At 43.5% G+C, this 26,094-nt stretch overlaps 1 protein-coding gene across 3 annotated transcripts in view; it reads right to left on the bottom strand.

Annotated features, from left to right (window-relative positions):
• The window catches only part of vit (vitrin), a 55,033-nt gene extending 35,276 nt beyond the window's left edge, over positions 1–19,757 (bottom strand). For all 3 annotated transcript variants that reach the window (XM_048596433.1, XM_048596434.1, XM_048596435.1), the window contains exons 1-5: positions 19,641–19,757; positions 8,854–8,993; positions 6,476–6,535; positions 5,596–5,752; positions 2,712–2,845 (exon numbers count right to left, since the gene is read on the bottom strand). In XM_048596433.1, coding sequence (XP_048452390.1) covers positions 2,712–2,845; positions 5,596–5,752; positions 6,476–6,535; positions 8,854–8,887 — 385 coding nt within the window. In that variant the 5' untranslated portion in view covers positions 8,888–8,993; positions 19,641–19,757. The remainder of the gene's footprint in view (positions 1–2,711; positions 2,846–5,595; positions 5,753–6,475; positions 6,536–8,853; positions 8,994–19,640) is intronic.
• Positions 19,758–26,094: the final 6,337 nt, after the last annotated feature.

Below are 26,094 nucleotides of genomic sequence, written 5' to 3'. Positions count from 1 at the left end.
GCTGTGTTCATCCAGCTCTACACCTTGTTATCTCAGAGTTATATCTCAGATGGGTTTGTCATAGCTCAGTGGTTGGCACTCTCACCTCTATGTCTAGAAGCTTCTGAGCTTAAGCCACTCCCAATACCTCAGCACAAAAATCAAAAGCAGCCATTCAAGTGCAGTACTGAGGGAGTGCGACACTATCAAAGGTGCTGCCTCTCAGGTGAGGTGATAAACTGAGGCCCCTGTCTATCCTCTCTACTGTCAAGTGGATGTTAAATAATCCAGGACTCTTGCTTGAAGAAGGTTTGGAGAGTTTCTCCTCAGTGTTCTGGCCAATGCCTATCCTTCAGTCATGATAGGGCAGCATGGTGGCTCAGTGGTTAGCAATGCTGCCTCACAGCTCCAGGGACCTGGGTTTGATTCCACCCTCGGGCGACTGTCTGTGTGGAGTTTGCACGTTCTCCCCGTGTCTGCGTGGGTTTCCTCTGGGTGCTCCGGTTTCCTCCCACAGTCCAAAGATGTGCAGGTTAGGTGGATTGGCCATGCTAAATTGCCCGTAGTGTTCAGGGAGGTGTAGATTAGGTGGGTTATAGGGGGATGGGTCTGGGTGGGATGCTCTGAGGTTCGGTGTGGACATGTTGGGCCAAAGGGCCTGTTTCCACACTGTAGGGATTCTATGATGACGAAAACAGATGATCAACTCATTATTGCATTGCTGTTTGTGGGAGCTTGCTGTGCATTGACTGAGTGCCCGACACTTCCACAAAAGTACATACCTGGCTGTAAAGTGGTTTCAGTGTCTTAAGGATGTGATGGTAACATATAAATGCAAATCTTACTTTTGACTCCTGCCCTCACCAGGAATATAACTGGATTGTACAGTCTCTGGGTGGTGCTCCTAGACAGGGCATCCCATAATCAACACAGACACATGACATTCACTTCAACATCACTACACAGTTACACATTGCCATAGAAACAAGGAGCTTAACAAATTCACAAATGTTCCAGAGCAATGAAATGTAACAGGAAACGCATCATCATCATCATCATCATCAGCGGGTCCTTCATAGATGAGGATGACTCTCTTTAACTCATAGGGTGAGCCTGCAGGTGCCTGTACAGACTGATGCAGCTATTGCAGGCTCTGTTACACCTGGGGCAGATGGTGGTCATGGGAAGGGGTAGGTGGGGCGTTGGTGTGGCAGCACACTCCTTTCGCTGTTTTCACCTGGCTCCCAGTCTTTCCCGACGGTAAGTCTTGAGGTGCTTGACACCTCCCTGGACGCTGCTCCCCCACGTTGGGTGGTCATGGGACAGTGATTGCTCGGGAATGAGGCCTTGAAGGTATCACTGACCTGGAGCTCTCCTGCCGTTTCAAAGCTAGGAGTAGAGCACCTGCTTGGGGAGTCGGTCATGTGGGTGACATGCCCAGCCCAAAGGTGGGCAGCGCATTGATGTTGGGGATGTTGGCCTGGATGAGGACACTGGTGTTGCTGCATCATTCTCCCAGTGGATTCATAGGATCTTGCATAGGCAGTGTTGGTGGTACTTATCCAGCACCTTAAGTAGTCTGCTGTAGAGAGTCCACATCTCAGAGACTTACAGTAGGGTGGGAGTGCTCTGTAAACCATGATCTCGGTGTTGGATCTGATGCTGTTGCTCTCGAACACCCTTTTGCTCAGGTGGCTTAAGGTTGTGTTAGGACACTGGAGGCTGTGCTTGATCTCTTCATCAATAGCTGCTCTGACCGACAGGTCACTTCCAAGGATTGGAAATGCAACAACCCATCTGCTCACAGCAAGATTCCACACACAGGAAATGAGATGAAATTTTTGTTGTGATGGCGACTGAGGCATAAATATTGGCCAAGAAACCAGGAGCGTACCTGGATCCTCTTCATAAACTCACGGGATCTTTTACACCCATCTGAGAATGCAGAAGGGGCCTCTGTTTATTGTCAGTGGAAAGGAGACATGTCTGACAATGATTTTGGTTTTGACAGATAGCTAACAAGTCTTCATAATTACACAAGGTAAAACAGGATCATTTACCAAGTTACCAACACTCCAGGAGTCTCCAGGAATGTAAAACCCCTTGGATACTAGAGTGAGCAAAAGCTCCAGGAGACAAATCATCTTCGTTGAAGATTTCTGTTCGAAAGGATAATGGAGATTATGAAAGGTAGTTGGACCAAGAAGCGTGGTTAGAGACAAGAGATCACATGATGTACATCCAACCAAAGTTGACAAACCTGACTATTTAGTTGAAAACGAAGTTAGTTAGGTTACAAGGCAGTTATGGTGCACAAAGTACACTTTAGAATCAACAGAATTCTGGCAGGAAATGATTGTAAGAAGGGAGAGTTTGGGTCAAAGTGAATCTTAGAGGGAGGGAGTTTCTTTGCTAAGTGTAAGCAGGATAGGTGAACCTCCCATCCACTGGGTGTTGATCATGGAAGCAAGACTTGGTTTTTGCATTTCCTTCTCATTAATTGCAATGACTGGAATTAGGAGCTTGATTTGACATCTATGTCTGACTCTTTGATCAATTCCCCCTTTGAGTGAGGTTTTACAATAAGAGCTAGCAAGCAGAAACAACCTATCGCGTACTTTAATCTTACTTCTTGTTGCCAAATACCAAATGATATGATCATGAATCAAGTAAACGAAGCACAGCCTTCAATTTGAGTTTGTTAATTTAATGTGAAGCTTGGAAGTGTTTACCTGACACTACAAAAGACTCTCTCCACCTGGGCAGCGACAGGGATCGAACACCATAGGAGAAAGTCCCTTTGTAACTGGAGCTGCTGGGCACCTTCCGCACATGAATCTTCCCTCCGCTGTTGTCGATGACACCACTACAACAGACAGTGGGCTCGTTAATAGCTGTCTGCTCCAATTCTCATCCACGTTCTCAAACCCATTCCCTATCTCGGCAGCTCCCTCCAGCCCAACCACCCTCCAAGATCACCGCACTCATCCATTCCACTGTATTCCCGACTTGCACAGGAAGGTAGGAGCAGGAGTAGGCCATTCAGCCCATTGAGTCTTTTTTGGCATTCAATACCATCATATCTGATTATTCATCTCAATGTCATTTTCCCACATCAGCCCCATATCCATTCACAACATTGGTAACCAGAAATCTGTCAATATCTACCTTAAATATACTCAACGTCTAAACCTCCACAGTCCTCTGCTGTAGGGAATTCCAAACACTCACAACTCTTCATCATGCCTCTAATGTAGTAAACCCTCAGAAATGCTTCAGAAGAGTTATTACACAAAATCTGATGTGAAGTGCATAAAAAGATATTAAGGATAGTAACCAGAAGCTGGCTTTAAAGATTAAGCTGTAAAGAATCATCTTAAATGGGAGTGAGGAAGACAAAGTTATCACTGAGGTGGGTGATTAAAATTGGAGAAGTGACAATTAGCCCGGATTGGAGGAATGCAGAAATTTTGGAATAAATTACAGTTACAGGAAAGGATGATTGAACAGGACCAAATTGTCAAATGTATGGTTCTTGGAAATAAGAGGTGACAACAGCCCCAGGACCTAGTCAATATCCTTAATAGCCTCACCCAATAAAAATCTATCAATCTCAGGATATTTTCCATTGGATACACTGAGCCATTGCAAGAGGCTGTAAAGGAACACTCAAGAATTATGGTTTTACCTGGGAAATTTAAAATAGATTGAACATGTCATAGAAAAGCTTATAGGATATTAAAACAAATCTCTCCAAATCATGGAACACAGAAATAAGCGAGAAGCAGAGCCTCAGAGACTCAGTCTTTGAAAGAGATGGCTCAAACGCTGATTGGGGAAGGTGCTGAGGAATGGACACTCTTCAGTCTGCCTGAAACTTGTTCGTCTTCCAGAACAAGGAGTTGACCCTGACCGAGTGTTGCAGACTGGCACATTCCAAGGCCCAGAACTATGTGCTGAGGGACACACTAAAACTTTAGGGCACTGCCAGGCGCAGTGGGGAAAGACCACTGTCTGAGGTCTTCCTACCAAAGTGAGATGGGGGTCCGTTCAGTTATTGGACCCTCCTGGTGCCTCAAATCCGTGTAAAGTAAATATAGTCTGCTTCAAGTAGAAGATGCCTTTGAGACAACAAGGTGCAGGGCTGGATGAACACAGCAGGCCAAGCAGCATCATAGGAGCAGAGAGGCTGACGTTTCGGGCCTAGACCCTTCATCAGAAAAGGGGGAGGGGAAGGGGGTTCTGAAATAAATAGGGAGAGAGTGGGAGGTGGATAGAAGATGGATAGAGGAGAGGATAGGTGGAGAGGAAACAAACAGGTCGAAGAGGCGGGGATGGATTTCACAAGTTTCAAAATCTCCCCTCCCCCTACCGCATCCCAAAACCAGTCCAGCTCGTCCCTGCCTCCCTAACCTGTTCTTCCTCCCACCTATCCCCTCCTCCCACCTCAAGCCGCACCTCCATCTCCTACCGACCAACCTCATCCCGCCCCCTTGACCTGTCCGTCCTCCCTGGACTGACCTATCCCCTTCCTAACTCCCTACCTACACTCACCTTTCCTGGCTCCATCCCCGCCTCTTCGACCTGTTTGTTTCCTCTCCACCTATCCGCTCCTCTATCCCTCTTCTATCCGCCTCCCACTCTCTCCCTATTTATTTCAAAACTCCCTTCCCCTCCCTCTTTTCTGATGAAGGGTCTAGGCCCGAAACGTCAGCCTCTCTGCTCCTATGATGCTGCTTGGCCTGCTGTGTTCATCCAGCCCTGCACCTTGTTGTCTCGGATTCTCCAGCATCTGCAGTTCCTACTATCTCTGAGAAGATGCCTTTGGTTTGTTTGTTCAAAAATCAAACCTCAGTGTTTGCTTGTTTTCTTCATATGCTATTGGACAGAACCGAACCGCGTTTGTGACTATCTGTGTATATGTATGTGTATGTGTATATGACTATGTGTATATATATTTAATATATACATATATATAAAAAGATTTTATTATGAATAAAGTACATTTTTGAAATTAAAGAAGGGTGAAAGGTGAGGGATAATGTGAGAACATAAGATATAGAACGATATGGCACTTCAATCCTGCTCTGTCATTCAATAACCTCATGAATCCACTAGGCTCTACGCTTCCCCACTATTAGTACCTGATTCCTTTAGGAGCTAAAAAACTCCTGGTCTCTGTCTTGAACATACTCAGGAACGGAGCATTTACAGCTCACTTCGATAGAGAACTGTATTTCCCATTTTGGTCCTTGTTCTTATTTTATGATCTATGGTTCTCAGCTGTCCAGCTTGAGAAAATGTCCTCTTTATTAATTCCCTGTCAAGACCTCTAGGAAATGTTATACATTTCAATCAGCTCACCTCACATTCTCCTAAACACCAGAGAGTACTCAATCTCAACTATTTAATCTCTCCCCATAGGATGACCATTCAGTCCCACATACCGATCTAGTAATCTAGCAATGGGTTAAATGGCCTCCCTCTGTGCTGGTGCCTTCGTGAATCTAAACAGGTTGACCCCAAGATAAGATGGTCAATGTTTCCAGGGAGAGAAATGACACTTGTAAACCCTTACAAAAAAGAGAAATATTACAAAACTGCAGAAGTATTGACCTGTGAATAGCTGCTCCACACACACTGGAAATGGATGCATAGATGTCAGTGCCCCACACGGCCTGCTGCGTGCCCAGACATCCTGGTGGGCACCGGGCTACAAACTCAGACACCTTTATCTTGCCTGCTCTGATGTCACAGTCTATCTGAGGCACCGCTGGGGAATTAAACACAGACAGACCGTGAAGACAAAACGCAAATTCACTTAAAACCCATTTACTCACCCAAACAGAATTAAAACAGAATTATCGTATCAGAATCAAAGCACGGAGTGATAACAGGAAGGTGGGAAGGCAGGAGAGTTCATGATTAATCTATACCCAACACTGAGTTATTCCCACCTTGAACATTATTCCAGTTCTGATCAGTCCTAGGTCCAGGAATGACCTCAAAACAGATTTCTCCAGAATTCCTGATTGGGATTAGATGCAGCTGCATATTTATGGCTGCTATTTGAAGGACATCCCCATAAGTGGAATATTTTCTCCATTAAACCACAGCACAGTGCTGAAGACCTCCATTTGGTCTCCTCCCAGTCTCCTCTGTTCCAGGAGTAAAGAGTTGCAGCCTATTGAGGCTCTCTTACTTCTTGATTCACCATCAGAAACTTTCACCAGTGTCTCTGAATCATGGTGCGCTATGTTAACTGGAACTGTGTACGGTCCTGTGTGACCTATTCAAAGTTTCATATAAGTTTAACTAAGCTTTCCAACCCAACCCCTCATCCCCGGCCCAGCCTATTTGCTTTTCTTCCTGAGAGGCACAATGTTTCTTTTCCCAGAAGAGGACCCCAGCTGGCTGTGCCTGTTGTACAAGAGAAGGGCTGGATAGACCCTGTCCATGGGAAGGAGTCAGGTGGAGGTCAGACATGTTCACCTACGTGTTCGTTTACTCTTCCGTCCCTTCTCTTTTATGCCTCCCACTGAAGTCAGCAACAGGACTGCAACGGAAAGACAGACAACTGTTAGTACTCACTCAGCCTCAGCTTGTATAACCTGCACTAGCTAACTCCGCACAGTGGGATCCCTTGCCCATCAGGACAGCATGCTGTAAAATGCCAGACAGCTCCTGACCACTTGCTCTCTGCCCTCGTCTTAGCCACAAAACTCTCCCAGTGAGTATTATTGGATGGAAGATCACAGCCATGTGGTCTCCTGATTGGCGTGCCTGAAGGGCTGGGATTCTGTGCCAGGTGGGTAGATTTGGAATATTCAGCCACAAATGCCCACATTTTCTCAGCGCTAACCTAAAAAAATGGTGGAAGTTGCAGTTTATAGCCATGAATCTCAAGAGCCTAGGCTTCTCCGAGGACGTACTGAGGACTGGCCGTCAAAATGACTCATCGTGAGTAGAAACTGAAAGATAAACTGATTCCTCAAAGAACTTCAATTCCTGTCACCTTTTTCTCATGTCAGAAGATCAGCTCCGAGCCCTTCACAGCCAATGAGAGACTTGCTGCTAGAGTGTAGGAAATGCAGCAACTTACGGACAGGAATGATAAAAATGAGTTGGTCGTCAGTTTCCAGTAATGATGGAGGACAAATATTGATCAGGACACCAGGATGAGTTCTGCTGCTCTCCAAATAGTGCCACGAGAAATTGTACATCTACTTGGTAAGAGAGCTAGGGCCTGGTCTTAATGCTTATCTGATGGACAACAACCTTTTACAACGCAGCACACCCCCAGTACTGCACTGGGAATCTCAATGTGCATTTTGTGCTCCAGAAGACCACGGGAATATTCAGTAATGACAGTCCCCTCCAGCTCTAGGCCTAGACCTGAATTGTAGTTCAGTTATTAGATGCTGATTTAGATTTAGACTCCCTACAGTGTGGAAACAGGCCCTTCAGCCCAAAAAGTCTACACCAACACTCAGAGAATCCCACCCAGACCCATCCCCCTACAAACCACCTAAGCTACAGATCCCTGAACACTACAGGCAATTTAGCATGGCCAATCCACCTAACCTGCACATCTTTGGACTGTGGGAAGAAACCAGAGCACCCAGAGGAAACCCATGCAGACACGGAGAAAATGTGCAAATTCCACACAGACAGTCACCTAACGGTGGAATCGAACCCAGATCCCTGATGCTGTGAGGTAGCAGTGCTAACCACTGAGCCACCGTGCCACCCTGACAATTGAGCCTATCTGTCCCAGATCCTGAACCCTCAAGCTTGGGTCCTGGAGGTACAAGTGCTATCCACTCTGCTACTGTTCACACCTCATAAAAAAGAACAATACTGTGGACACTTGAAGCTGAGATGAGAACAGACAAACAAGGAGGCAAGGAATAGGTCAGGTAGCTTCTGTGCGGTGCTAGCTTGAACGAGGCTTCCAAAGGTTCATTGGCTAGAAACTTCAGGAGACTCCCGCTGGGCTCCTAACCCTAATCACTGTCTGATTCTGGGGCAGGGAATGAAAGGCATCTCCTGGTCACTGAGCATTCAGTAAAGTCCTTCACCAATAAGGGATTGCCTGTAGTTGTGACCTATATTGGGCCATTGACAGGAGACTCTGAATGTCCTCCATCCTTACACTGGGGAGACCACCTCAACGAGGCCACCGTTCCCAACAGTAGGAATGTGCCGTCAGATTCTGGTTCTTGCTGGGACTTTTTGAAAACTGCCTGACCCCCTTAGTGGTGGGGAACAGATTTCCATGACAGTCCTCTCTCAGGAAGCTCACCCTGAGGCAGGTCAGCACCAGGAAACTGTCTCTGCCATCATCAACCTGAACCTCCCCTCCATCAAGCACCGTATCGCCAGCCTCTGCCAAACCTGTCTGCAGTGAAATTCAACCCATTAACTCTACTTGTCTCCACAGATACTGACTCCACAACAGTGACTGGTTAGAAAGTGAAGATTCTCCACAAAAAAAAACAATTAATGAAAGTGATGTTCTTCAATCTGTTGAAGAAAGGAATTAGATGGTAGCTTGTGAAAAAAAAATGAAAAGGCACACAGAAGTGGGATAAGTGAGTTTTGGGGAGCTAGACACTGAGGTGATTTGTTTGTGACTGAAACCATCCAATAACAGTTCAGTATCAAAGAGGGGGAAGAGATTTGGGGAAACAACCACTGATGGCAGTTCTATTTAAACAGGACATGGCACACAAGGTGGAAATATACATTGTTCTTTCTGGAACCTGGTCCCTTTTTGTGCTCAGTAAAACCTCTCTTCCTCCAGGCATCGATTTCGATCAATACAGGGGAGGAAGTGAGGGGGGTGGAGGGGGCTTCATTTCCACTACATACCGAAGGTGAAGAATCCTATAGCGGATGAACTCATCGCGAGATTGAGGTCAAGCCACGATGCACGCTGTTAGAGTTTTGATGAAGTCACTTTACAAACACAGCCCCTGCTGATCATATGGAAGCACACATTGTGTCATCATCTGAAGTGGAAATACAATTACAGAAAATGTCAGAGCTCACAACAACAGCTTGCATTTATACAGTACCTTTGATGTGGCAAAACATCCCATAGCAGAATAATCAGGCAACATTTGACACGGGACCACAGAAGGAAATATTGAGGCCGATAAATAAATGAGGTACATTTGAAGGAATGGAGGGATATGGACCAAGGGCAGGCAGAAGGGATTTAATTTTGCGGCATTTCAGCGCAACATCATGGGCCAAAGGGCCCATTCCTGTGCTGTACTGTTCTATGTTCCATTTTCTATGTTTGAAGAAAAGCCTGAAATGAAGACGGAAGAGTAGCGAGGATTACAGAGGGAATTCCAGAGCTACCAGCCTGACCTGCCAATGGTGAAGTGATTAACAGGACAGAATTATAGGAGGGTCGACATCTGGGGTGGCTAATGAGAGGCTGCGTAAATTGTTCTGTTACTCTCAGAACTTTGGAAGAACGAGAGGCAATGTGATCGAAACACAGATTCTAAAGGAGCTTGAAGAGTCAATGCTGAGAGATTATTTCCCCTGGTCAGGGAATCTAAATTGTGTGTGGTGGGGGAGATGAGGGGTTGGTTCACAGTCTCAGAATGAGGGGCCAATCGTGTTGATGTTGGTTGGCTCGCTGAGCTGGTTTGTTGTTTCGCAGACGTTTCATTACCCTGCTGGGTAACATCCTCAGTGCAGCCTCCAATGAAGCATTGGTGTGTTTTCCCACTGGTTTTTAAACTCTGGAATTGGGAGATATAGGAGAGGATGGAAAGTTGGAGTTAAAGCCCATGTTAATTGCATTAAATAGCTGTGCAGGTTCGAGGAACTGTATTGACTACTCCAGCTCGTTATTACTTATGCTCTTAAACATGATGTGGAGGTGCCAGTATTGGACTGGGTTGCATTAGATCAAAAATCACATGACATCAGGTTATAGTCCAACAGGTTTATTTGAAATCGCAAGCTTTCAGAGTGTTGCTCCTTCCTCAGGTGTAGTGAGAGAGGAGGTATCAAGACACAGAATTTATAAGTAAAAGAGCAAAGGATGATACAATTGATGCAAATGTATTGAATAAACCTAAAATGGCTGGCTGACTCCCTCCTGTTAAATCTTTAATCAGTTAGAAAGGAGATTCAGGTTTCGATTGATTAAAATGCAAATCCCAGAATTTCTCTCAAGCCACTGCCCCAAGATAACAAAAGGTTTTATCAGTGTATACAAGAGGTGACATCTCGGGTCAGACAATGCATTTTAGGTGTGAGGCTGTATTTAGAATCTGTCTGTATTTTAACCTGGAGTCAGACAGGTTTTATTTCCAAAGCAGGGATTTATAAAATGCACCATTGACTGACTGTGTCTAGAAATTGCGTACTTTTTGAACAAAATAGAATGTATCTGCAAATGCAAATTCACTCCATAGATTTATACATATGTGTGTGCACATGTGTGTGTACGTGTACGTGTGTGAGGGAGAGTGTGTGTGTGTGAAAGAGTGTGCGTGTGAGTGTGTGTGTGAGAGAGAGAGAGAGTGTGTGTGTGTGTGTGTGTGTACGTATGCTTGTGTGAAAGTATATAGTGTAGTGGGGACACCTGTAGTGCAACATGAACCCAAGATCCCAGTTGTGGCCGGTCTCATGGGTACCAAACTTGGCTATCAGCCTCTGCTCGGCGATCCTGTGTTGTTGTGTATCCCAAAGTCTGCCTTGGAGGACGTTTACCCGAAGATCTGAGGCCGAATGTCCTTGACCACTGAAGTGTTCCCCCACTGGGAGGCAACATCCCTGTCTGGTGATTACTGTGCAGTGTCCATTCATCCGTTGTCTTAGAGTCTGCATGGTCTCGCCAAAATACCATTGTTCAGAGTAAGGGAGGGGTAAGGCCACAGAGAAATTGGGATAAAGATTTTAAATCTGAGGCAGTTTAGACTTGTGACAATCACTGAATGAGGAGCTTTACTCGTCAAGATGTGTCACACATCTTACACAGCCTCACACAGCCACAGATGTAAAATTTTGTTGTTCTAAAAGAAGAAGACAATAAAGGTCGTTGGTTGAGGGATGAATATTAGTTCAAGATACTGGGAGACTTTTATTGTTCATGCCCTGGGAGACCTTTATTGTTCGTGCCCTGGGATCATTTACACCACCTTGAGAAGGCACTTTGTGGCCTTCAGTTTAGCAACTCACCTGAAAGACAGCACCTTTCAGAGTATCAAAACCAAATGTCTCCTTCCCTTACATCCTCACTTCCAGAATCCAGCAGTTCATTTTAAAGATAAACATTAAATTCTTCCAAGAAGATGTTAGATATAGATTTTAGGGCTAAAGGATCGAAGGATATGGGTGAATGTGGGAACTGGGTACTGAGTTGGATGATCATCCATGATCATATTGAATGATGGAGCAGGCTCAAAGGGCCAAATAGCCCACTCCTGATCCTATTTTTTTTGTTTCTATGACAAAATTAGAGGAACAGAGGAACAGGATTAAGTCTGTCCCTCCATTCAGTACGATCATGGCTGATCAAACACTTCTGTGCCCTTTACTGATCCCATCCCCATAACCCTGTACAACATCGATAATCAGAAATCTATCAATCTCAACCTTAAACATGCTGAAAGACTCAGCCTTCGGAGCTCTCTATGACAGAGAATTCCAAAGGTTCACAACACTCCGATTAAAAAGGTTTCTCCTCATTTCAATCCTAAGTGACATCTCCATTGTTTTTACGTTATGCTTCCTGGTTCTAGACTCCCCACCCAGGGGAAATACTGTACCTGCAACTCCCCTCTCTATCTCTTTAAGTATTTTACTAAATAAAAACCGAAAGAACTGTGGATGCTGTAAATCAGGAACAAAAACAAAGTTGCTGGCAAAGCTCAGCAGGTCTGGCAGCATCTGTGAAGGAAAAAACAGAGTTAACATTTCGGGTCTGGTGACCCTTCCTCGGAACTCTTTAAGTATTTTGTTGGTTTTAATGAGATCACCTCCCATTCTTCATAATACTGGAGAATACAAACCCGGTTTGCCGAAACTCTCCTGATAGGACAATCTGACCATCCCGGGAACAAGTCTGGTGAACCTTCATTGCATTCCCTCTATGGCAATAATATCTTCCTTGAGAGAAGGAGATCAAAGTTGTACACAACACTCCAGTCTAACCAAACTTCTATGAAATTGAAGTGAGAGCTCATTACCCCTGTACTCAAATCTTCCAGCAATATTGGAGTAAAGAATATAAGAACTAGGAGCAGGAATAGGCAATTCAGCCCCTTGAGGCTGCTCCATCATTTAATACTATCATGGCTGACCTCATCTTGGGTCAACTCCACTTTCCTGCCCACTCCCCATAACCTTCCAACTCATTACTAATTAAACTTCTGTCTGCCTCGTTGAATTTATTCAGTCTCCTGGCATCCACTACACTCTGGCTAGTGCATTCCACAGATTCACAACCCTTTGAAAGAAGTAATCTCTTCTCAAAGACTCCCTGACCTTAATAAATACAATATAGATATCAATACAGGGGAGACCCTCAATCAGAAGAAACTAACTTGGAGGAAACTCCTGTATGAAGGGGCACAATTCTTCAGCAGCACCCAGCGGCAAGAGTGAGCATGGAAAAGGAACAGGAGAAAGGAATGTCAGTGATCTTCAGACCAAGGATCACTTCCATCTCCTGGAAACACCTGTCAAATGTGTGGTTGGGGATGTGGCTCCAGGATCAGGTTCATCAGCCTCAAGGACACACAGAACCCATGACCAGTGACACAGAACTTTGTAGGTAGACAATCATACTCATTAGTGAGTGACTGCTGATGACACATCTTAATCAGCCCCACTCCTGGATATATGCAAATCAGAACAGAATATCATGACTTATTATCAACAAATTTACTTATGTGGCTTTCTATCTCATTACTTATGTTGCTAAGAACTGCTATGAAGAGTTGAGGTCCCAACACAGATCCTTGCTGATACATCCTGCTATTCAGTGTATTTGTCCATTAACCGTAATTTCTGTCTCTTGTTACTCATCTAATTCTTAATCGGGTCAATAATTTTCCCTCAGTACCGCAAGTGTAGATTTTAGCTGGCAGGGCTAACATTCCATGTCTACTACATTAGAGACCTCTTCAAAAAAACTCAATTAGACTCATCAGGAATGACTTGCCCTTTACAAAACCTTCTGCTCTTCTGTCCAACTACAGGTTTTCAAGATGTTCAGTCACACTATCCTTAGAGACTTGAGCCATTTAACAGGCTAATGTTCTATAATCTTCTGGCTTCTCTCTCTCCCAGTTCTTACTGATTGTAACAGAATGACATATATAATGTTCTAATCTGAATGAATGATTTCCAAGTGAAGAGAATTTTGGAACAATCACAATGTGAATACCTTCAATGTTCTCATCCACACACTTTAAAATCTCTGGGGTGGAAAAGCACTTGCTTCAGGGGAATTGGCACTTTTTAGAGTTCCTCTCTCCTTCATTCCTGTCATTTTGCTGATGTTAATTTGAATGCGTTCATGATTACAAGTTCTGGTATGCTGACTTCTTCTCCCACAAACTTCTCCCACTGAAACTGTTCAACATGCCCCTCATTTACAACTTTTCATTTTTATCATCCTTCAAAGGGTCTTTGTTGCTCCTGGCCACTCTCTTTTTCATAAAGAAATTGTGCTGATTTTAAAATCCTTTACAAGTTCCTTTTCATACTTTTTGCTAGTTCTTACAATCTGTTTTGTTGTCCATTGTGTATCTTTCCTGCCTGGGTCTAGCACCTGTGCTGTTTTCATTGTGCTTTTGTTTGCCTTGTTCTTTTAGCTTTGTGCTGTACCTATATCTTTTCCATCTTTGTTGCTTTTTGTCAAGTAGAGTGCTTGCCCCTTAGGGGTATAAACTGCTTCTGTCTCACATTCAATTCTTTTTGAAAATCTTGATGTGGAGGTGCCAGTGTTGGACTGGGGTGGACAAGGTCAGAAACCACATAACACCAACAGGTTTATTTGAAATCACAAGTTTTCAGCGTCTTACAACACCTGAAGAAAGTGTAAGACTCCAAAAGCTTGTGTTTTCAAATACACCTGTTGGGCTATAACCTGGTGTCATATGATTTCTGACCTTTTGAAAATCTGTAATCGATCCCCTGGCATTTTGTTTATGTTTCCCAGTTCCCTGTGGACTATCTCAGTCCCATTCCATCAAGGTCAGGCTTCCCTAAATCATTCACATTTCTCTCCTTCAGACTCCACATTGAACTCAATCGATTATGGCCGCTGTTAAATAAATGTTCATGCATTATTAAGCTATTAATTAAATCTGGCTCATTTCTCTAATATGGCCTGCTGTATTACTGACTTTCCATTCATACTGTTACAGTAAAATTATTGCAGGCACACTCAAGAAATTTCCTTCTTTTCTGACATACACTGGTCTGTTTACCCCAATCTATAAAAAAATTAACTCAACAACCGTCACAACCATCACTTCATTTAAAACTACTCTCTCTTTGCAATGTCCTTGCCTAACCTCTGCTTTTATAGAATCTACTACTTCACAGCCGTGATCAGTAAGTCTTTAATAAGTCCTATCGTAATGTTAAATCCTCTTCCACTTCATAACTCTACCCAGGTCTGCTTTTTGCCTGCTACATCCTCTCTTATCGTTGAGTTGATTTCATCATTAATCCTTGAGGTTATTCCAGCCCAGCACAGCTCAGTACAGCACAAACCTCATTGAGTCTAACTCTGCTAAACATTGCCCAATGTAGGCCAGCAGTCCACTGTATTCATGGAGAAAAATCCACTTTCTTGAGGGAATTTAGGCTTTTATAATTAAAAACTTAGAGATATGTCTCAAATAAAAAACAGTAAGGTGTTTCCAGCCAAGACATGATTGAGTCAACGTCAGGGAATCCCCAGAATCCAGGAACTCAACTGATGTTGGACCTGCCATTAACATTGAGAAGTGGGAGTGACATATCTGAGGATCTGTGTGTCGTTGCTCAGGTAAATATCACAAGAATTAGGAGCAGGAGTCAGCCACACAAACACTCAAACCTTCTTCACCATTCTCCAAGATGGTCTTTAACCTCAACTTAAACCTTACAGGCCAAGATATATCAAAGTTAGACTTGAACACATTATATGACTGACCATTCACAGTGCCTGGGATAGTGTGTAACACATATTCACAATCATTTGAAGAAATTCCTTTAAATTTTTAATGGCATGTGACTGTTAATGGAGAAACATTTGTTGGCCATCTCTATTTACCCTGAACTAAGTTAATTAAGGTCGTTTCAAAGGGTGGGGGTTATGAATCAACCACATTGCTTTGGGTCTGGAGTTACATGTAGACCAGATTAGGGAAAGGTGGCAGTCTCTCCCTATGTCAATCTTAAATGGCCAACTCCTTGTCCCGAGATCACAACCCCTCATTCTCTATCTTCCAGTTTCGTGAAACAGTCTATCCAGCTCTCCAAGAAATTTATACAGTTCATTGAGATCTCCTCGCCTCTTCTAAACTCCAGGGAATACAAGCCCATTGCCTAATTGATGGAGTACTCTGAAGTGCATCCATTCAGGAATGCTGTGAGCTGTATGATCAACAATACAGCTCCATTTGTCTGAGATCTTGATCTGAGTGGTGAATGGCTCAACTGGAATTGTGACAATGTAAAATAGGATGAAGGATACTTCTCTTTTAATGAGGCCTGAATGGACTCATTCTTAAGCTGCCCTTGTGTGTCCTCCTATCTCAAAGCCTGTAACAGTAAAAGTCATGTGTCAAATTAACCATCGCCTTGGAAACAGCTAGTGAAGCACAATAGAAACTGCTGCTTATTTTGGTTATTTCTCAGTACAATGGAGCTCAACCTTTTCTCTATTGAAACAAGTCAGTCATTCATTAACCGAGGTTCTATGATAATAGCCATGGTGACTTAACGGCTGTGCAACTTCTGCTCTGGGAGAGTTTGTTTAAGTGCTAACTGAGTATCAACAGGCTGAATGGTGGGTGGTTCTTTCTTTTGCAGAGCAGTGAGCCTCAGGAATGCACTGTCGACTGACGTGGTGGCTGCTGGCTCTCTAGATGGCCTCAAGAGGGAGCTCGACCAGACCCTGTCCAAGGTCTGGGATTATATCACACACCCACAGGAGGTGAGTCATTCTATTGGCCACACTTGGTCCATATGATCATCTTTAGCTGATCAGATGGAGGCTGTGTTTCTGCCCAAGGCTGAATGAAGGGAATGTGGGGAGAACAAAGTCAACCTTGGGACAAATTTTCAAAGCACAGAAAGCTGAAAACAATGATTAATGGGGAACTTCTTCAAGAGGGATGTCATTCTGTCCAGGTTTTATTCAGCAGCTTGCCACTTCCTTGTAGTGACTTTGTGACATCAGGATATCCCACAGCATTTTACAGCCAATGATGGACTTTTGAAGTGTAGCCACTGCTGTAATTTAGAAAATGCCACAGCTAATATATGCACAGCAAGCTCCCACAAACAGCAAAGTGATAATGACCAGACAAACTGTTGTGCTTGAGGGATAGATATAGGCCAGGTTATTGGGGGAAAATCCTCTGCATTGGGTCTTTTATGTCATCCTAGACAGGACAGATGGGGTCTTAGTTTAACATCTTGTCTGAAAAACTGCACCTTCAACAGTGCAGCATTCACTTGGTACTGTGCTGGATTACCAGTGTAAATTCCATACTCAGTTCTCTGAAATGGGGATCAATCCCACAGCCTCCGGGTTGAGAGATGAGTCTGCTACCCACTGAGCTACTGCTGACAGGAGGAATTATGCCCTTCTTACAGCATAGGAACAACAAACAGACAGACAGTACAAGACTTGCCAGAGTCACAATGAGTCCCTGCTCAGTTTGCAGCATTTCACCATTAAGCTGCAACTTGAGCCAGTGCCCGGTATATCATTAGTTCCATAAAGATTTCTCACAGTATCCATCCAATTACATCTGAGATCATCACTGCCACAAGGATCTTCCATGGGAAGAAGAGTAGGCTATTCAGTCCAGTTCTACTGTTCAATCATCCAGAGGTAAATTCATTTCTCAATTCCACTTACTGCCTTCAAGCTGTATCCTTTGATCTGACTCTCAGTTTTCTCAACAGGTTTTAGGGGGAGGAAGTTCCTGATTCCCACTTCTCTTTGTGTGAGGAGACACTTCCTGACATCACCCCAAATGACAGTGGTCTCCCCCCACCCCCACCTCCTCCTTATTCCGGACTTCCCACCAAAATTCCCGTCACCATCACAACCCTTTAGCATCCAGATCATCTGCAGTCTGTTGTGAAGAGATTGTCAAAGCTTTGGGATCCTTCCAGACACCACCTCAGCAAGAGGTCAGACCTCTTCTGACCTCTGACAACAGGCAGCCAGGGGACACTTAAAAAGTGATCTATCTCCCACAAGCTATACTTTATCATTAAAAACCTTCAACTCAAACTCAAAATACAGGCATTGAAATTCAGAGAAAACAACTTCACACATTTGGAACTATTCATTAAAAATTCTGAAATGAACAAAAACAACAATTTACATTTATATAACATATTCAAGAATGCATTACAAAGCGGGGGGTGGATTTACCAAATGAAATTTGCCACTGAGTCACAAAAGGGGAGAGATTAGGACAAGTGAAAGGTCATGTTAATCTGGCATGTTAATGGAGGAGGAAGAAGCAGAGAGAAAGAGTTTTAGGGAGGGAGTTACAGAGCTCAGAGCCTCAGTAGCTGAAAACACAGGCACAGTAGTGAAGTGAGTGAAATAGGGAATGCTCAGGAGGCTAGAATTGGTGGGACTGAAAGACATCAGAGAGGTGTGGGGCTGGAGGAATTCTCTAATATGTCTGACAGCATATCGTAGAATCCCTACAGTGTGGAAACAGGCCCTTCAGCCCAACAAGTCCACACCGACCCTTGGAGCATCCCAACCAGACCCATCCCCCTATAACCCACCTACTCTAAAGACCCCTGAACACTATGGCCAATCCACCTAACCTGCACATCTTTGAACCGTGGAAGGAAACTGGAGCACCCGGAGGAAACCCACACAGACACAGGGAGAATGTGCAAACTCCACACAGACAGTCGCCCAAGGGTGGAATTGAACCCTGGCGCTGTGAGGCAGCAGCGCTAACCACTCAGCCACCATACCGCCCTTAAATCCATATGTGAGACTGGGACTTGAGGTAAATGAGGATAGCAGATGTTTCAGTTCAGAATAATGGAAATATGGCAGGACTGGGCACTTCTCTTTGTCTATTCCACTGTTTTCCTTTAAGTGAGTTACTGCTTGCCCCTGCTATTTTTGTCTTGAAAGACGTTGTGGGAGTGGTTATTTAAAGCTATTCTCTCCATTAGCTGCTAATAATATTTAGTTTTTGCAAAATCTTTGATACTGGCAAAAATCCCATTTGTTTTAGAACTTTTTAAAGCTACACTAGGTTTGGTGCTGCCTTACAAGAACAAGAAGGAAATGAATCAATCGAGTCTGAGGTCGGGATGGTTCAGCACCCCGCTGCAGTGCCGGTTTTGTCCAGAGGGTGGCACATCTTCTCAAGGCCAACACAACATCCAAGTTCAGGCTTGGATGACTCCAGGCAATTTATTCGTGTTTGTACTGGTTGGGCAGACTCAACGCGCTCTCAGCGTTTATCTGGATGCACAGTATGCATTTCTTTATGCACAATCTACAACACATTTCCCCCACAGATACAATAGACACGGAAAGAAATCCAAGATTAGGATCCTGCCCCCAAACTTCACCTACTACCCCATAAAGCACACAGGATGAATACCACAGCGATAAACGGAGACAAACAGAACGTAGAAACAGAAACACACACACATATACAAACACAGAGAAACAGAGACAGGGAGAAAGACATATAGAGACTCAGCGGAACGCTCACAGCCAGGGAGAAACTTACACCGATCAGAAGACACACAGACATAGAGTGATTAACAGGCACAGAGAGAGAGAGACAAGGAGAAATGTACACAAACGCTGAAAAACAGACACAGGGACAGAGACACAGAGAGATATACATAGACACACAGAGACACGCACCCAAATATAAAAACACACACAGACACAGAGACTCACACAAATACAAGAACACAGATACAGGGAGAGACAGACACCAAGAGAGGGGTTCATAGAGAGAAAAACGCACACATAGAGGGACACAGTGACATACAGACACAGAGACACGGAAACATACACAGACATAGGCACACATACAGGGATACACAGATACAGATACAGGGACACAGGGAGACACACACAGATACAGAGAGATACATACAGACACAGATACAGAGACACAGACACACACAGAGTTACAGGGACACAGGCAGAGACAGAAAGTCGTTCAGACACCAAGTGTCTCTGATGTTAGCACTGAAATGTTATTCTTAAGACCACAGCATCCCCCTGACCGGAGGGATCAGGTAGATTCAGGGAGAAACCGATATCAGAAACTTGTGAGGCCGTACACAGTTTGATGGTGTCTGTAATGGGTTAAATACTTGGGTGGGTGCACCGTGTACAATGAAGAGAAAGACAATAAGGACAATGAGGAGGAGGAGGTGAGACTTACCGGTGCAGCTGTGTATCTTGGAGACTCCGGTGCACATGATCACCTCGCCAGCACTGAACCCACTGAGGTCAGTGAGAGGGCTGGGGACGCTGTGCAGCTCCAACTGTCTGGGAGTTACTGACAGGGAACAGGGGGCGGGTCCGCTCCCCGCACCGCACACTCAGGGACAGCACTGTGTCAAAGGCACAAAGATCCACCTCCTGGAACACAGCATCTCCACCAGACAAAGACAGGAGCACTGAGCCTGAAACACCAACAGTGACACCGACACCACCAATGCTTGTACCAGCAACAGCAACATCTCGAATAGCTAACACCAGTCAATCCCTGTAACAGCTGACACTAGCAACAGTAACATCTGTAACAGATAACATCTGCAGCATTAATATCTATGATGTGGAGATGCTGGTGTTGGACTGGGGTGGACAAGGTCAGAAGTCACACAACACCAGGTTATAGTCCAACATGTTTATTTGAGATCACAAACTTTCAAAGCACTGCCCCTTTGTCAGGTGAAGTGAAGAAAAGCATACAGGCACAGAATTTATAGGCAGGGAGATCAATGGGCAGAGAGATCAAAAGATCATACAAATGGTGTGAGTGCAGTTTCAAATAATAAGTTTCTGCAGGTGATCAAAAGTGTCAGATGGTGTAAGCAAAGTGTCAACAGCTGAATAGTAAGTGAAGGGATGACCTATAATCCACTTACTTGAGGCAAAAAGATAATTATAAAAAATTAAAAATAAGGTGGTGCACTCATCTGATTTTGGCCTCTAGAATGTCTGTGATTTAAATCACTTTGTCATTGGTGGCCTTGCTTTGAGCTGTTTGGACCATATACTCTGAAATTCCATCCCTAAACTTCTCTATCGTCCTTTAAGATGTTCCTTTTCACCAACCCACTCTCTCCCATATGCCCTTGTGTGACATGTTAACTCTTGTTTAATTGTGCCCCTTTTAACCATCTTGGGACAGTTTCCTATTTTATAGGTGCTCTGTAATTGTTGTTGTTGCCAGTGTTATCCACTGTCCAGAAATGAATAGCCAGGGACGCGCCCATTGGAACAGACTGCTGGATTCCACATGTGTAGGAGATAACTAACTCTTGGAAAGTTTGGCAGCAACAAACCTTAAGCTAAAATTTGCTTAACTGTGTATTTTTATATTTTCCACCAAAATTACCAAGGATATGTAATCAGTACATTACCTTAGCTTACCTGGTAACTCAGTAACCTGTCATTTCAGCATTTTCAGCTGGTAATTTAAAATTCACTTTATAGTACAGTCAATTAAGCATGAGGGTATAGTCTATTGTTCTAATTAGCGGTTAGTATGTACCACTGCACATAAATAATGATTTCAGGGTTTGCCTTTGGAATTTGGAACAAAATGCCTTCATTTAGCATTGAGCCCTTCAATTATATCTATAAATAAAAATACAAACATTCTTTTTGCTGTTCTCTGCCTTTGTGTGTATATGTGCGTGTGCATACATGCGTGGGTTGTGTATGTGCTGCATTTTACAGCACAGTAAGCAACCATTTGGTTCCCTGCTACCAACTCACTGAAAGAACTGTCCATTTATTCCCAGCCTTTCCCTTGTCCTTTAACCACTCTGGCCATCACCCTGACACTGCAGATAATTGTGTGTTAAAAACTAATCTCTGGGATAAAGGAATAACTCGCATTTCTCAGGTGGTCCAACATGGGTCAGTGCCAGAGTATTAAGCTCTGTAGTTCAACTCTCAGCCTTACACAATGCCCTTCTCCAACTCCCAACAACTAACTTCCAAAGATAAATAACATGCACTAGTAAGAATAAAATAATTTGCATTTATAATTACAGATATATTTTATGTGAGAAAGGAGAATATTATAAAACTGATTCTGCTTCTCATTGTTCTACACTTTCCATAAGACATCTACTCGGAGTTATTCACATTATAATGGCTCACACCATGTGACAGTTACTAACTGTTTTTATACACAGTTTACACAAACAATAATCACTATGATCAAGTGGATTGGACTAAATTGCATTCTTTGATATTATTTACTGGTTCACAATTTTGGGATAGTCATGTAGATTTATCAATTTGTAAACTGTCAAACAAATAAAATGAGGAAAATAGGATGAAACTTCAGGCAACACTCAATTAAAATACAGGGAGATCTGGATGTCTGACAGTAAATGTGGATGTGTATCACAAGATCTAGACCTTTCACCCCCAGTCCTGAATCCTGATTGTTCACATACCATTTCCTGAACAACTGACTCAGTTTCTTGCAGCCTTCCAAATTGGGCTACTCTTGTGTCAGCCTTGTCTGCCTAACAGTTGCATAGGTCTTGTGCCCCAGAGAATTTTACAGCCTAAGGAAATACTTCGGAAGCACAGTCCCATTTTTACTTTCAGAGAGCCAACAGATGACTTGTAAACAGCAAGATCCCAGCAATGTGATAACCTGTGTTTTTTCAGTCATGCTAGTTGAAGGATAGACATTTGCCTCGATATCAGATAGGAGTCCCCTTCAGTATAGCACCTATGGCAGTATTACTCATAAAGGAGGGCAGACAGGATCTTTGTTGAATGTTTTACCTGAGAGACAACAACAGTCTTAGTGCAGCACTTGCTCAGGTCTGCAATGGATTGTCAACTCCATATGCTGAAGAAAGTATAGAGTGGGACTTGAACTTGCAAACCACAGGCTAGAAGTTGGAATGTATCCAGAAGCCGCAGTTGACATTTTTGTGGGCCTGGAAATTCTTTTGAGGGTGTGACTTAAAACTTTTGCTCAAATCATGGCCAAATTTAGTTTTAATATACAGCCAAGTATTCTCCTGAGCTAATTGAAAACAACCAAACCAACAAGAGTGGAAATCAACAAATTTAAGAGTGGACAGGCCAAGGAATCTCAACACATGCACATGCACAGAGATTCATAGACAAACAGATGCACATGAACACTGTCACACACACACACACACACACACACACACACACACACACACACAAACAGATACAGACACAGTCTCACACACATAAACACAGTCTAACTGAGTCAGTCTAAGGAAGTTCAGCATGTCCATAAGGACTGTCACCAATTTTTGTAGATGCCCCATAGAAAACATCACGGCTTGGTACGGCAACTACTCTGCCCAGGACCATTAGAAACTACAGAGAGTTGTGAACATGGCCCAGTCCATCATGCAAGCTGACCCTCCATCCATTGGCTCCAACTACACTTCTCGCTGCCTCGGAAAGGCAGCCAACATCATCAAAGACCCTTCCAACCCTGGTATAAGCTCTTCCAACCTCTTCCATCGGGCAGAAGATACAAAAGCATTAGCACATGTATCAACAGATCCAGAAACAGCTTCTTCCCTGCTGTTATTAGACTTCTGAATGGACCTCTCAAATTTCAAATCTAATGGTGATCTTTCTTTCTGTGCACCTTCCTTGTAGCCGTAACTTTGTATTCCTCACTTTGTTTTATCACCCTACGATCTTTGTATGTTTTGATCTGCCTGTACTGTATGCAAAACAAAACTTTTCACTGTACCTAGGTACGTGTGACAATAGAAAATCAAATCAAATCAAATCTTTTGCATACTAAGACTGAACTGTAAAAAAACCCACAAGTTCTTATCTCTTTTACACCTTAAGCCACATATCCAATTACTAATCTGATCGATTCATAATCGCATGTTAACCAGATGTTATTTATTTCCCACAGTACATACATCAGACATTGTTCTTACCCATCCATGGCCTCCCTCATCCTGATTGTGCTGCATCCTTGTCTCACCTTGGCCTGGCTCTTTGCCATCTACTTATATTTATTTTACTACAAACACTTTGAGCAGAACCTGCATTTATCCCACTCAACTTTAACCCTTTCAGTATTTAATTGACTGTGAAATGCTTCAGGAGCTTCTGAGGGCATTAAAGATGCTATAGAAATTTAGATCTTTTCTTTACAACAATAAAAAAGAACTGCTAAATTAAAGGAAAAGTATTGATTTTGATCTGCATTTGTCAACTTTCCCTGTAGAATGATTGATTTTGATGATATGTTTGCTATAATCCAGTATCAATGAAATGCCAGGGGCAATGCTGCTCTCCCTTTATTCTCACATCAGCTAATATCGAGGAATATTCATTGTGCAGAAAGTCTGATTTCAGAATGAATTCCTGGCCTGTCCCGAATGTCATTTAAGAACTTCCAGCTTCCACCATGGGCAATTTGTTTAGACTGTTAGGGTGAGAACATCTTCCTGTATTGTGCTACCATGACAAAGGAGAAACTCACCTCCTCTATTAAATCAAATGACTGTTTGGTTTGAAGTCAACACCATTGCTTCATAATGGGAAAGGAGTGGGGAAAGATGACAGGGCAACACCCCAGTGTCAAAATGTGTCTCCCAAAAAACTGTGCTAAACTTTGATGCAAGCTTCATATCAAACTGACTAGTCCAAAAGGCTCCTCACCTACTTAATGCTTTCTGTTAAAAAATCACCAGTGTGACTGATGAATACAGCTCTTTGCCAAACAGCATAGCCCAAGCTAACATTAGGTACATTGGTCCTTATAGCCTCCATTCCATTCTGTCATTGGTCCTTACAGGTACCCCATTGCATCATACCATTGGTCCCTTACAGGTTTCCCATTCCATACCATCACTGGCCCTAACAGGGTCCCCATTCTGTCCTGTCAATCAACCAAGCAGTAACTGTTTACAGTTTTGTGTGGTGCATTGCTATGACGAGTTTGTTGGTCCATCTGAAATCAATTCTGCTTTATACTTTTTGAAGAATGTCATGTTTCCAACTGACCTTTGCTGCCTACACAATTGCTGCAATCCTCACAATCTTTCTATTTTCTTTGTGAGAGTATGTGGAATAATTGCTTTAGATGACGTGCTTGTTACAAAAATAACATTGGAACTACACAATAAAAGATCTTCTGTCTGTCTGGATTGTTGATGTCAGCAAATTTCACACAAGGATAACCCATTGAGTGCTGAATTGTCTTTGTAGTGTTGTTCCAAAGGCCTCCACACCATGATCTTAGATTATTGTGTCGAGTTTTTAGGGAAATGGCTTCACAGAGAGTGTGAAGACTATGGACAGTGGGGAGAAATGATTCAGAGAAGCCTAGGTCAGATTGGCAAGGCAAGTAGTTTCCACATTCACCTCACATGCGAAAGGTCCCCAGTTCGATCCTGGGTGGGGACGTTTATTTTGCGGCACAGTGGTTAGCACTGCTGCCTCACAGTGCCAGGGACTCAGTTTCAATTCCACCCTTGGGTGACTGTCTGTGTGGAGTTTGTACATTCTCCCCGTGTCTGCGTGGGTTTCCTCCGGGTGCTCCGGTTTCCTCCCACAGTCCAAAGATGTGCAGGTTAGATGGATTGGCCATGCTAAATTGCCTGTAGTGTTCAGGGATGTGTAGATTAGGTGGGGTATAGGGGGATGGGTCTGGGTGGGATGCTCCAAGGGTCGGTGTAGACTTGTTGGGCCGAAGGGCCTGTTTCCTCACTAGGGATTCTATGATTGGGATGTCTGGTCAGCGGAGACGAGTTGGACCAAAGAGTCTGTTCCCGTACTGTACGACTCCATGACTCTCTGACATCAGGGCAAAGAGGTTTTAGTTATAAGGAAAAGTTAGAGGAAGTTTCATTGGAAGAGCAAAGTCCAAGAGGAGGTCTGATAGAGGTGTTTAAAATTATGGACGGCTTTGATAAGGTTTTGTGGCAGGTCTGGGGAATGAGAGTTCTTTGAGTTAGCTTAAGCAGGCTCAGTGGGGTGAATGATCTCCTTATGTACAAGGATTAGGTCTAAAACATCCAAGAAAGAACAAGCACCACTAATAGTTCCTTACAATGTTCTTACAATGTGGCCAAAGTGGCTCAAAACCAATCAGTTACACTCGAAGGAAATAGGTGATAACGATCTGAATTTAAAGATTTCAGACAGGGGATAGATGCTTTCCTTCAAAATGGTATTGTGAAGTCTTTTACTCAGTTTAACATCCCAGCTGAAAGATGTGCACTGCAATGTGAAAAACCAGTTCTGAGTTCACATTATTCTTTGAATGAAAGAATTGCTGTATTTTTGATCTCAGAGAACAAGTGTCCCAGAAAAGGTTAAACATTCCTTTCTTTACAGAGCAGTCTGCTCGTAAGTTCTGAGGAGTTTTGTTACTTGGTCAACAAGCAGAGTGAATGCGAGAAGGTTTTGTAATTTGAATATTGAAAATGACCTTTACAAGTTGCAACAGCTCAAATAAACAGCAAGGACGTGATTAAAATGTTGAAAGGCCCTGATTGGGTGAACACTTGGAGAAACTATTTCCTCCCAGTGGAAGAATGCAGAGGAACATCAGCGTCCAGTCTGAGCCAAGCTATTCGGGCTCTCAAACAGGAAAGACCTTGTCACACAGAGGATGGTGG

Source organism: Rhincodon typus, chromosome 5 (genome assembly GCF_021869965.1).
Source record: "Rhincodon typus isolate 14 chromosome 5, sRhiTyp1.1, whole genome shotgun sequence".
In the NCBI taxonomy this organism is placed as follows: Eukaryota; Metazoa; Chordata; class Chondrichthyes; order Orectolobiformes; family Rhincodontidae; genus Rhincodon; species Rhincodon typus.
Note: the sequence above shows the minus strand (reverse complement) of the source record. Positions and strands in the feature narration are given on the sequence as shown.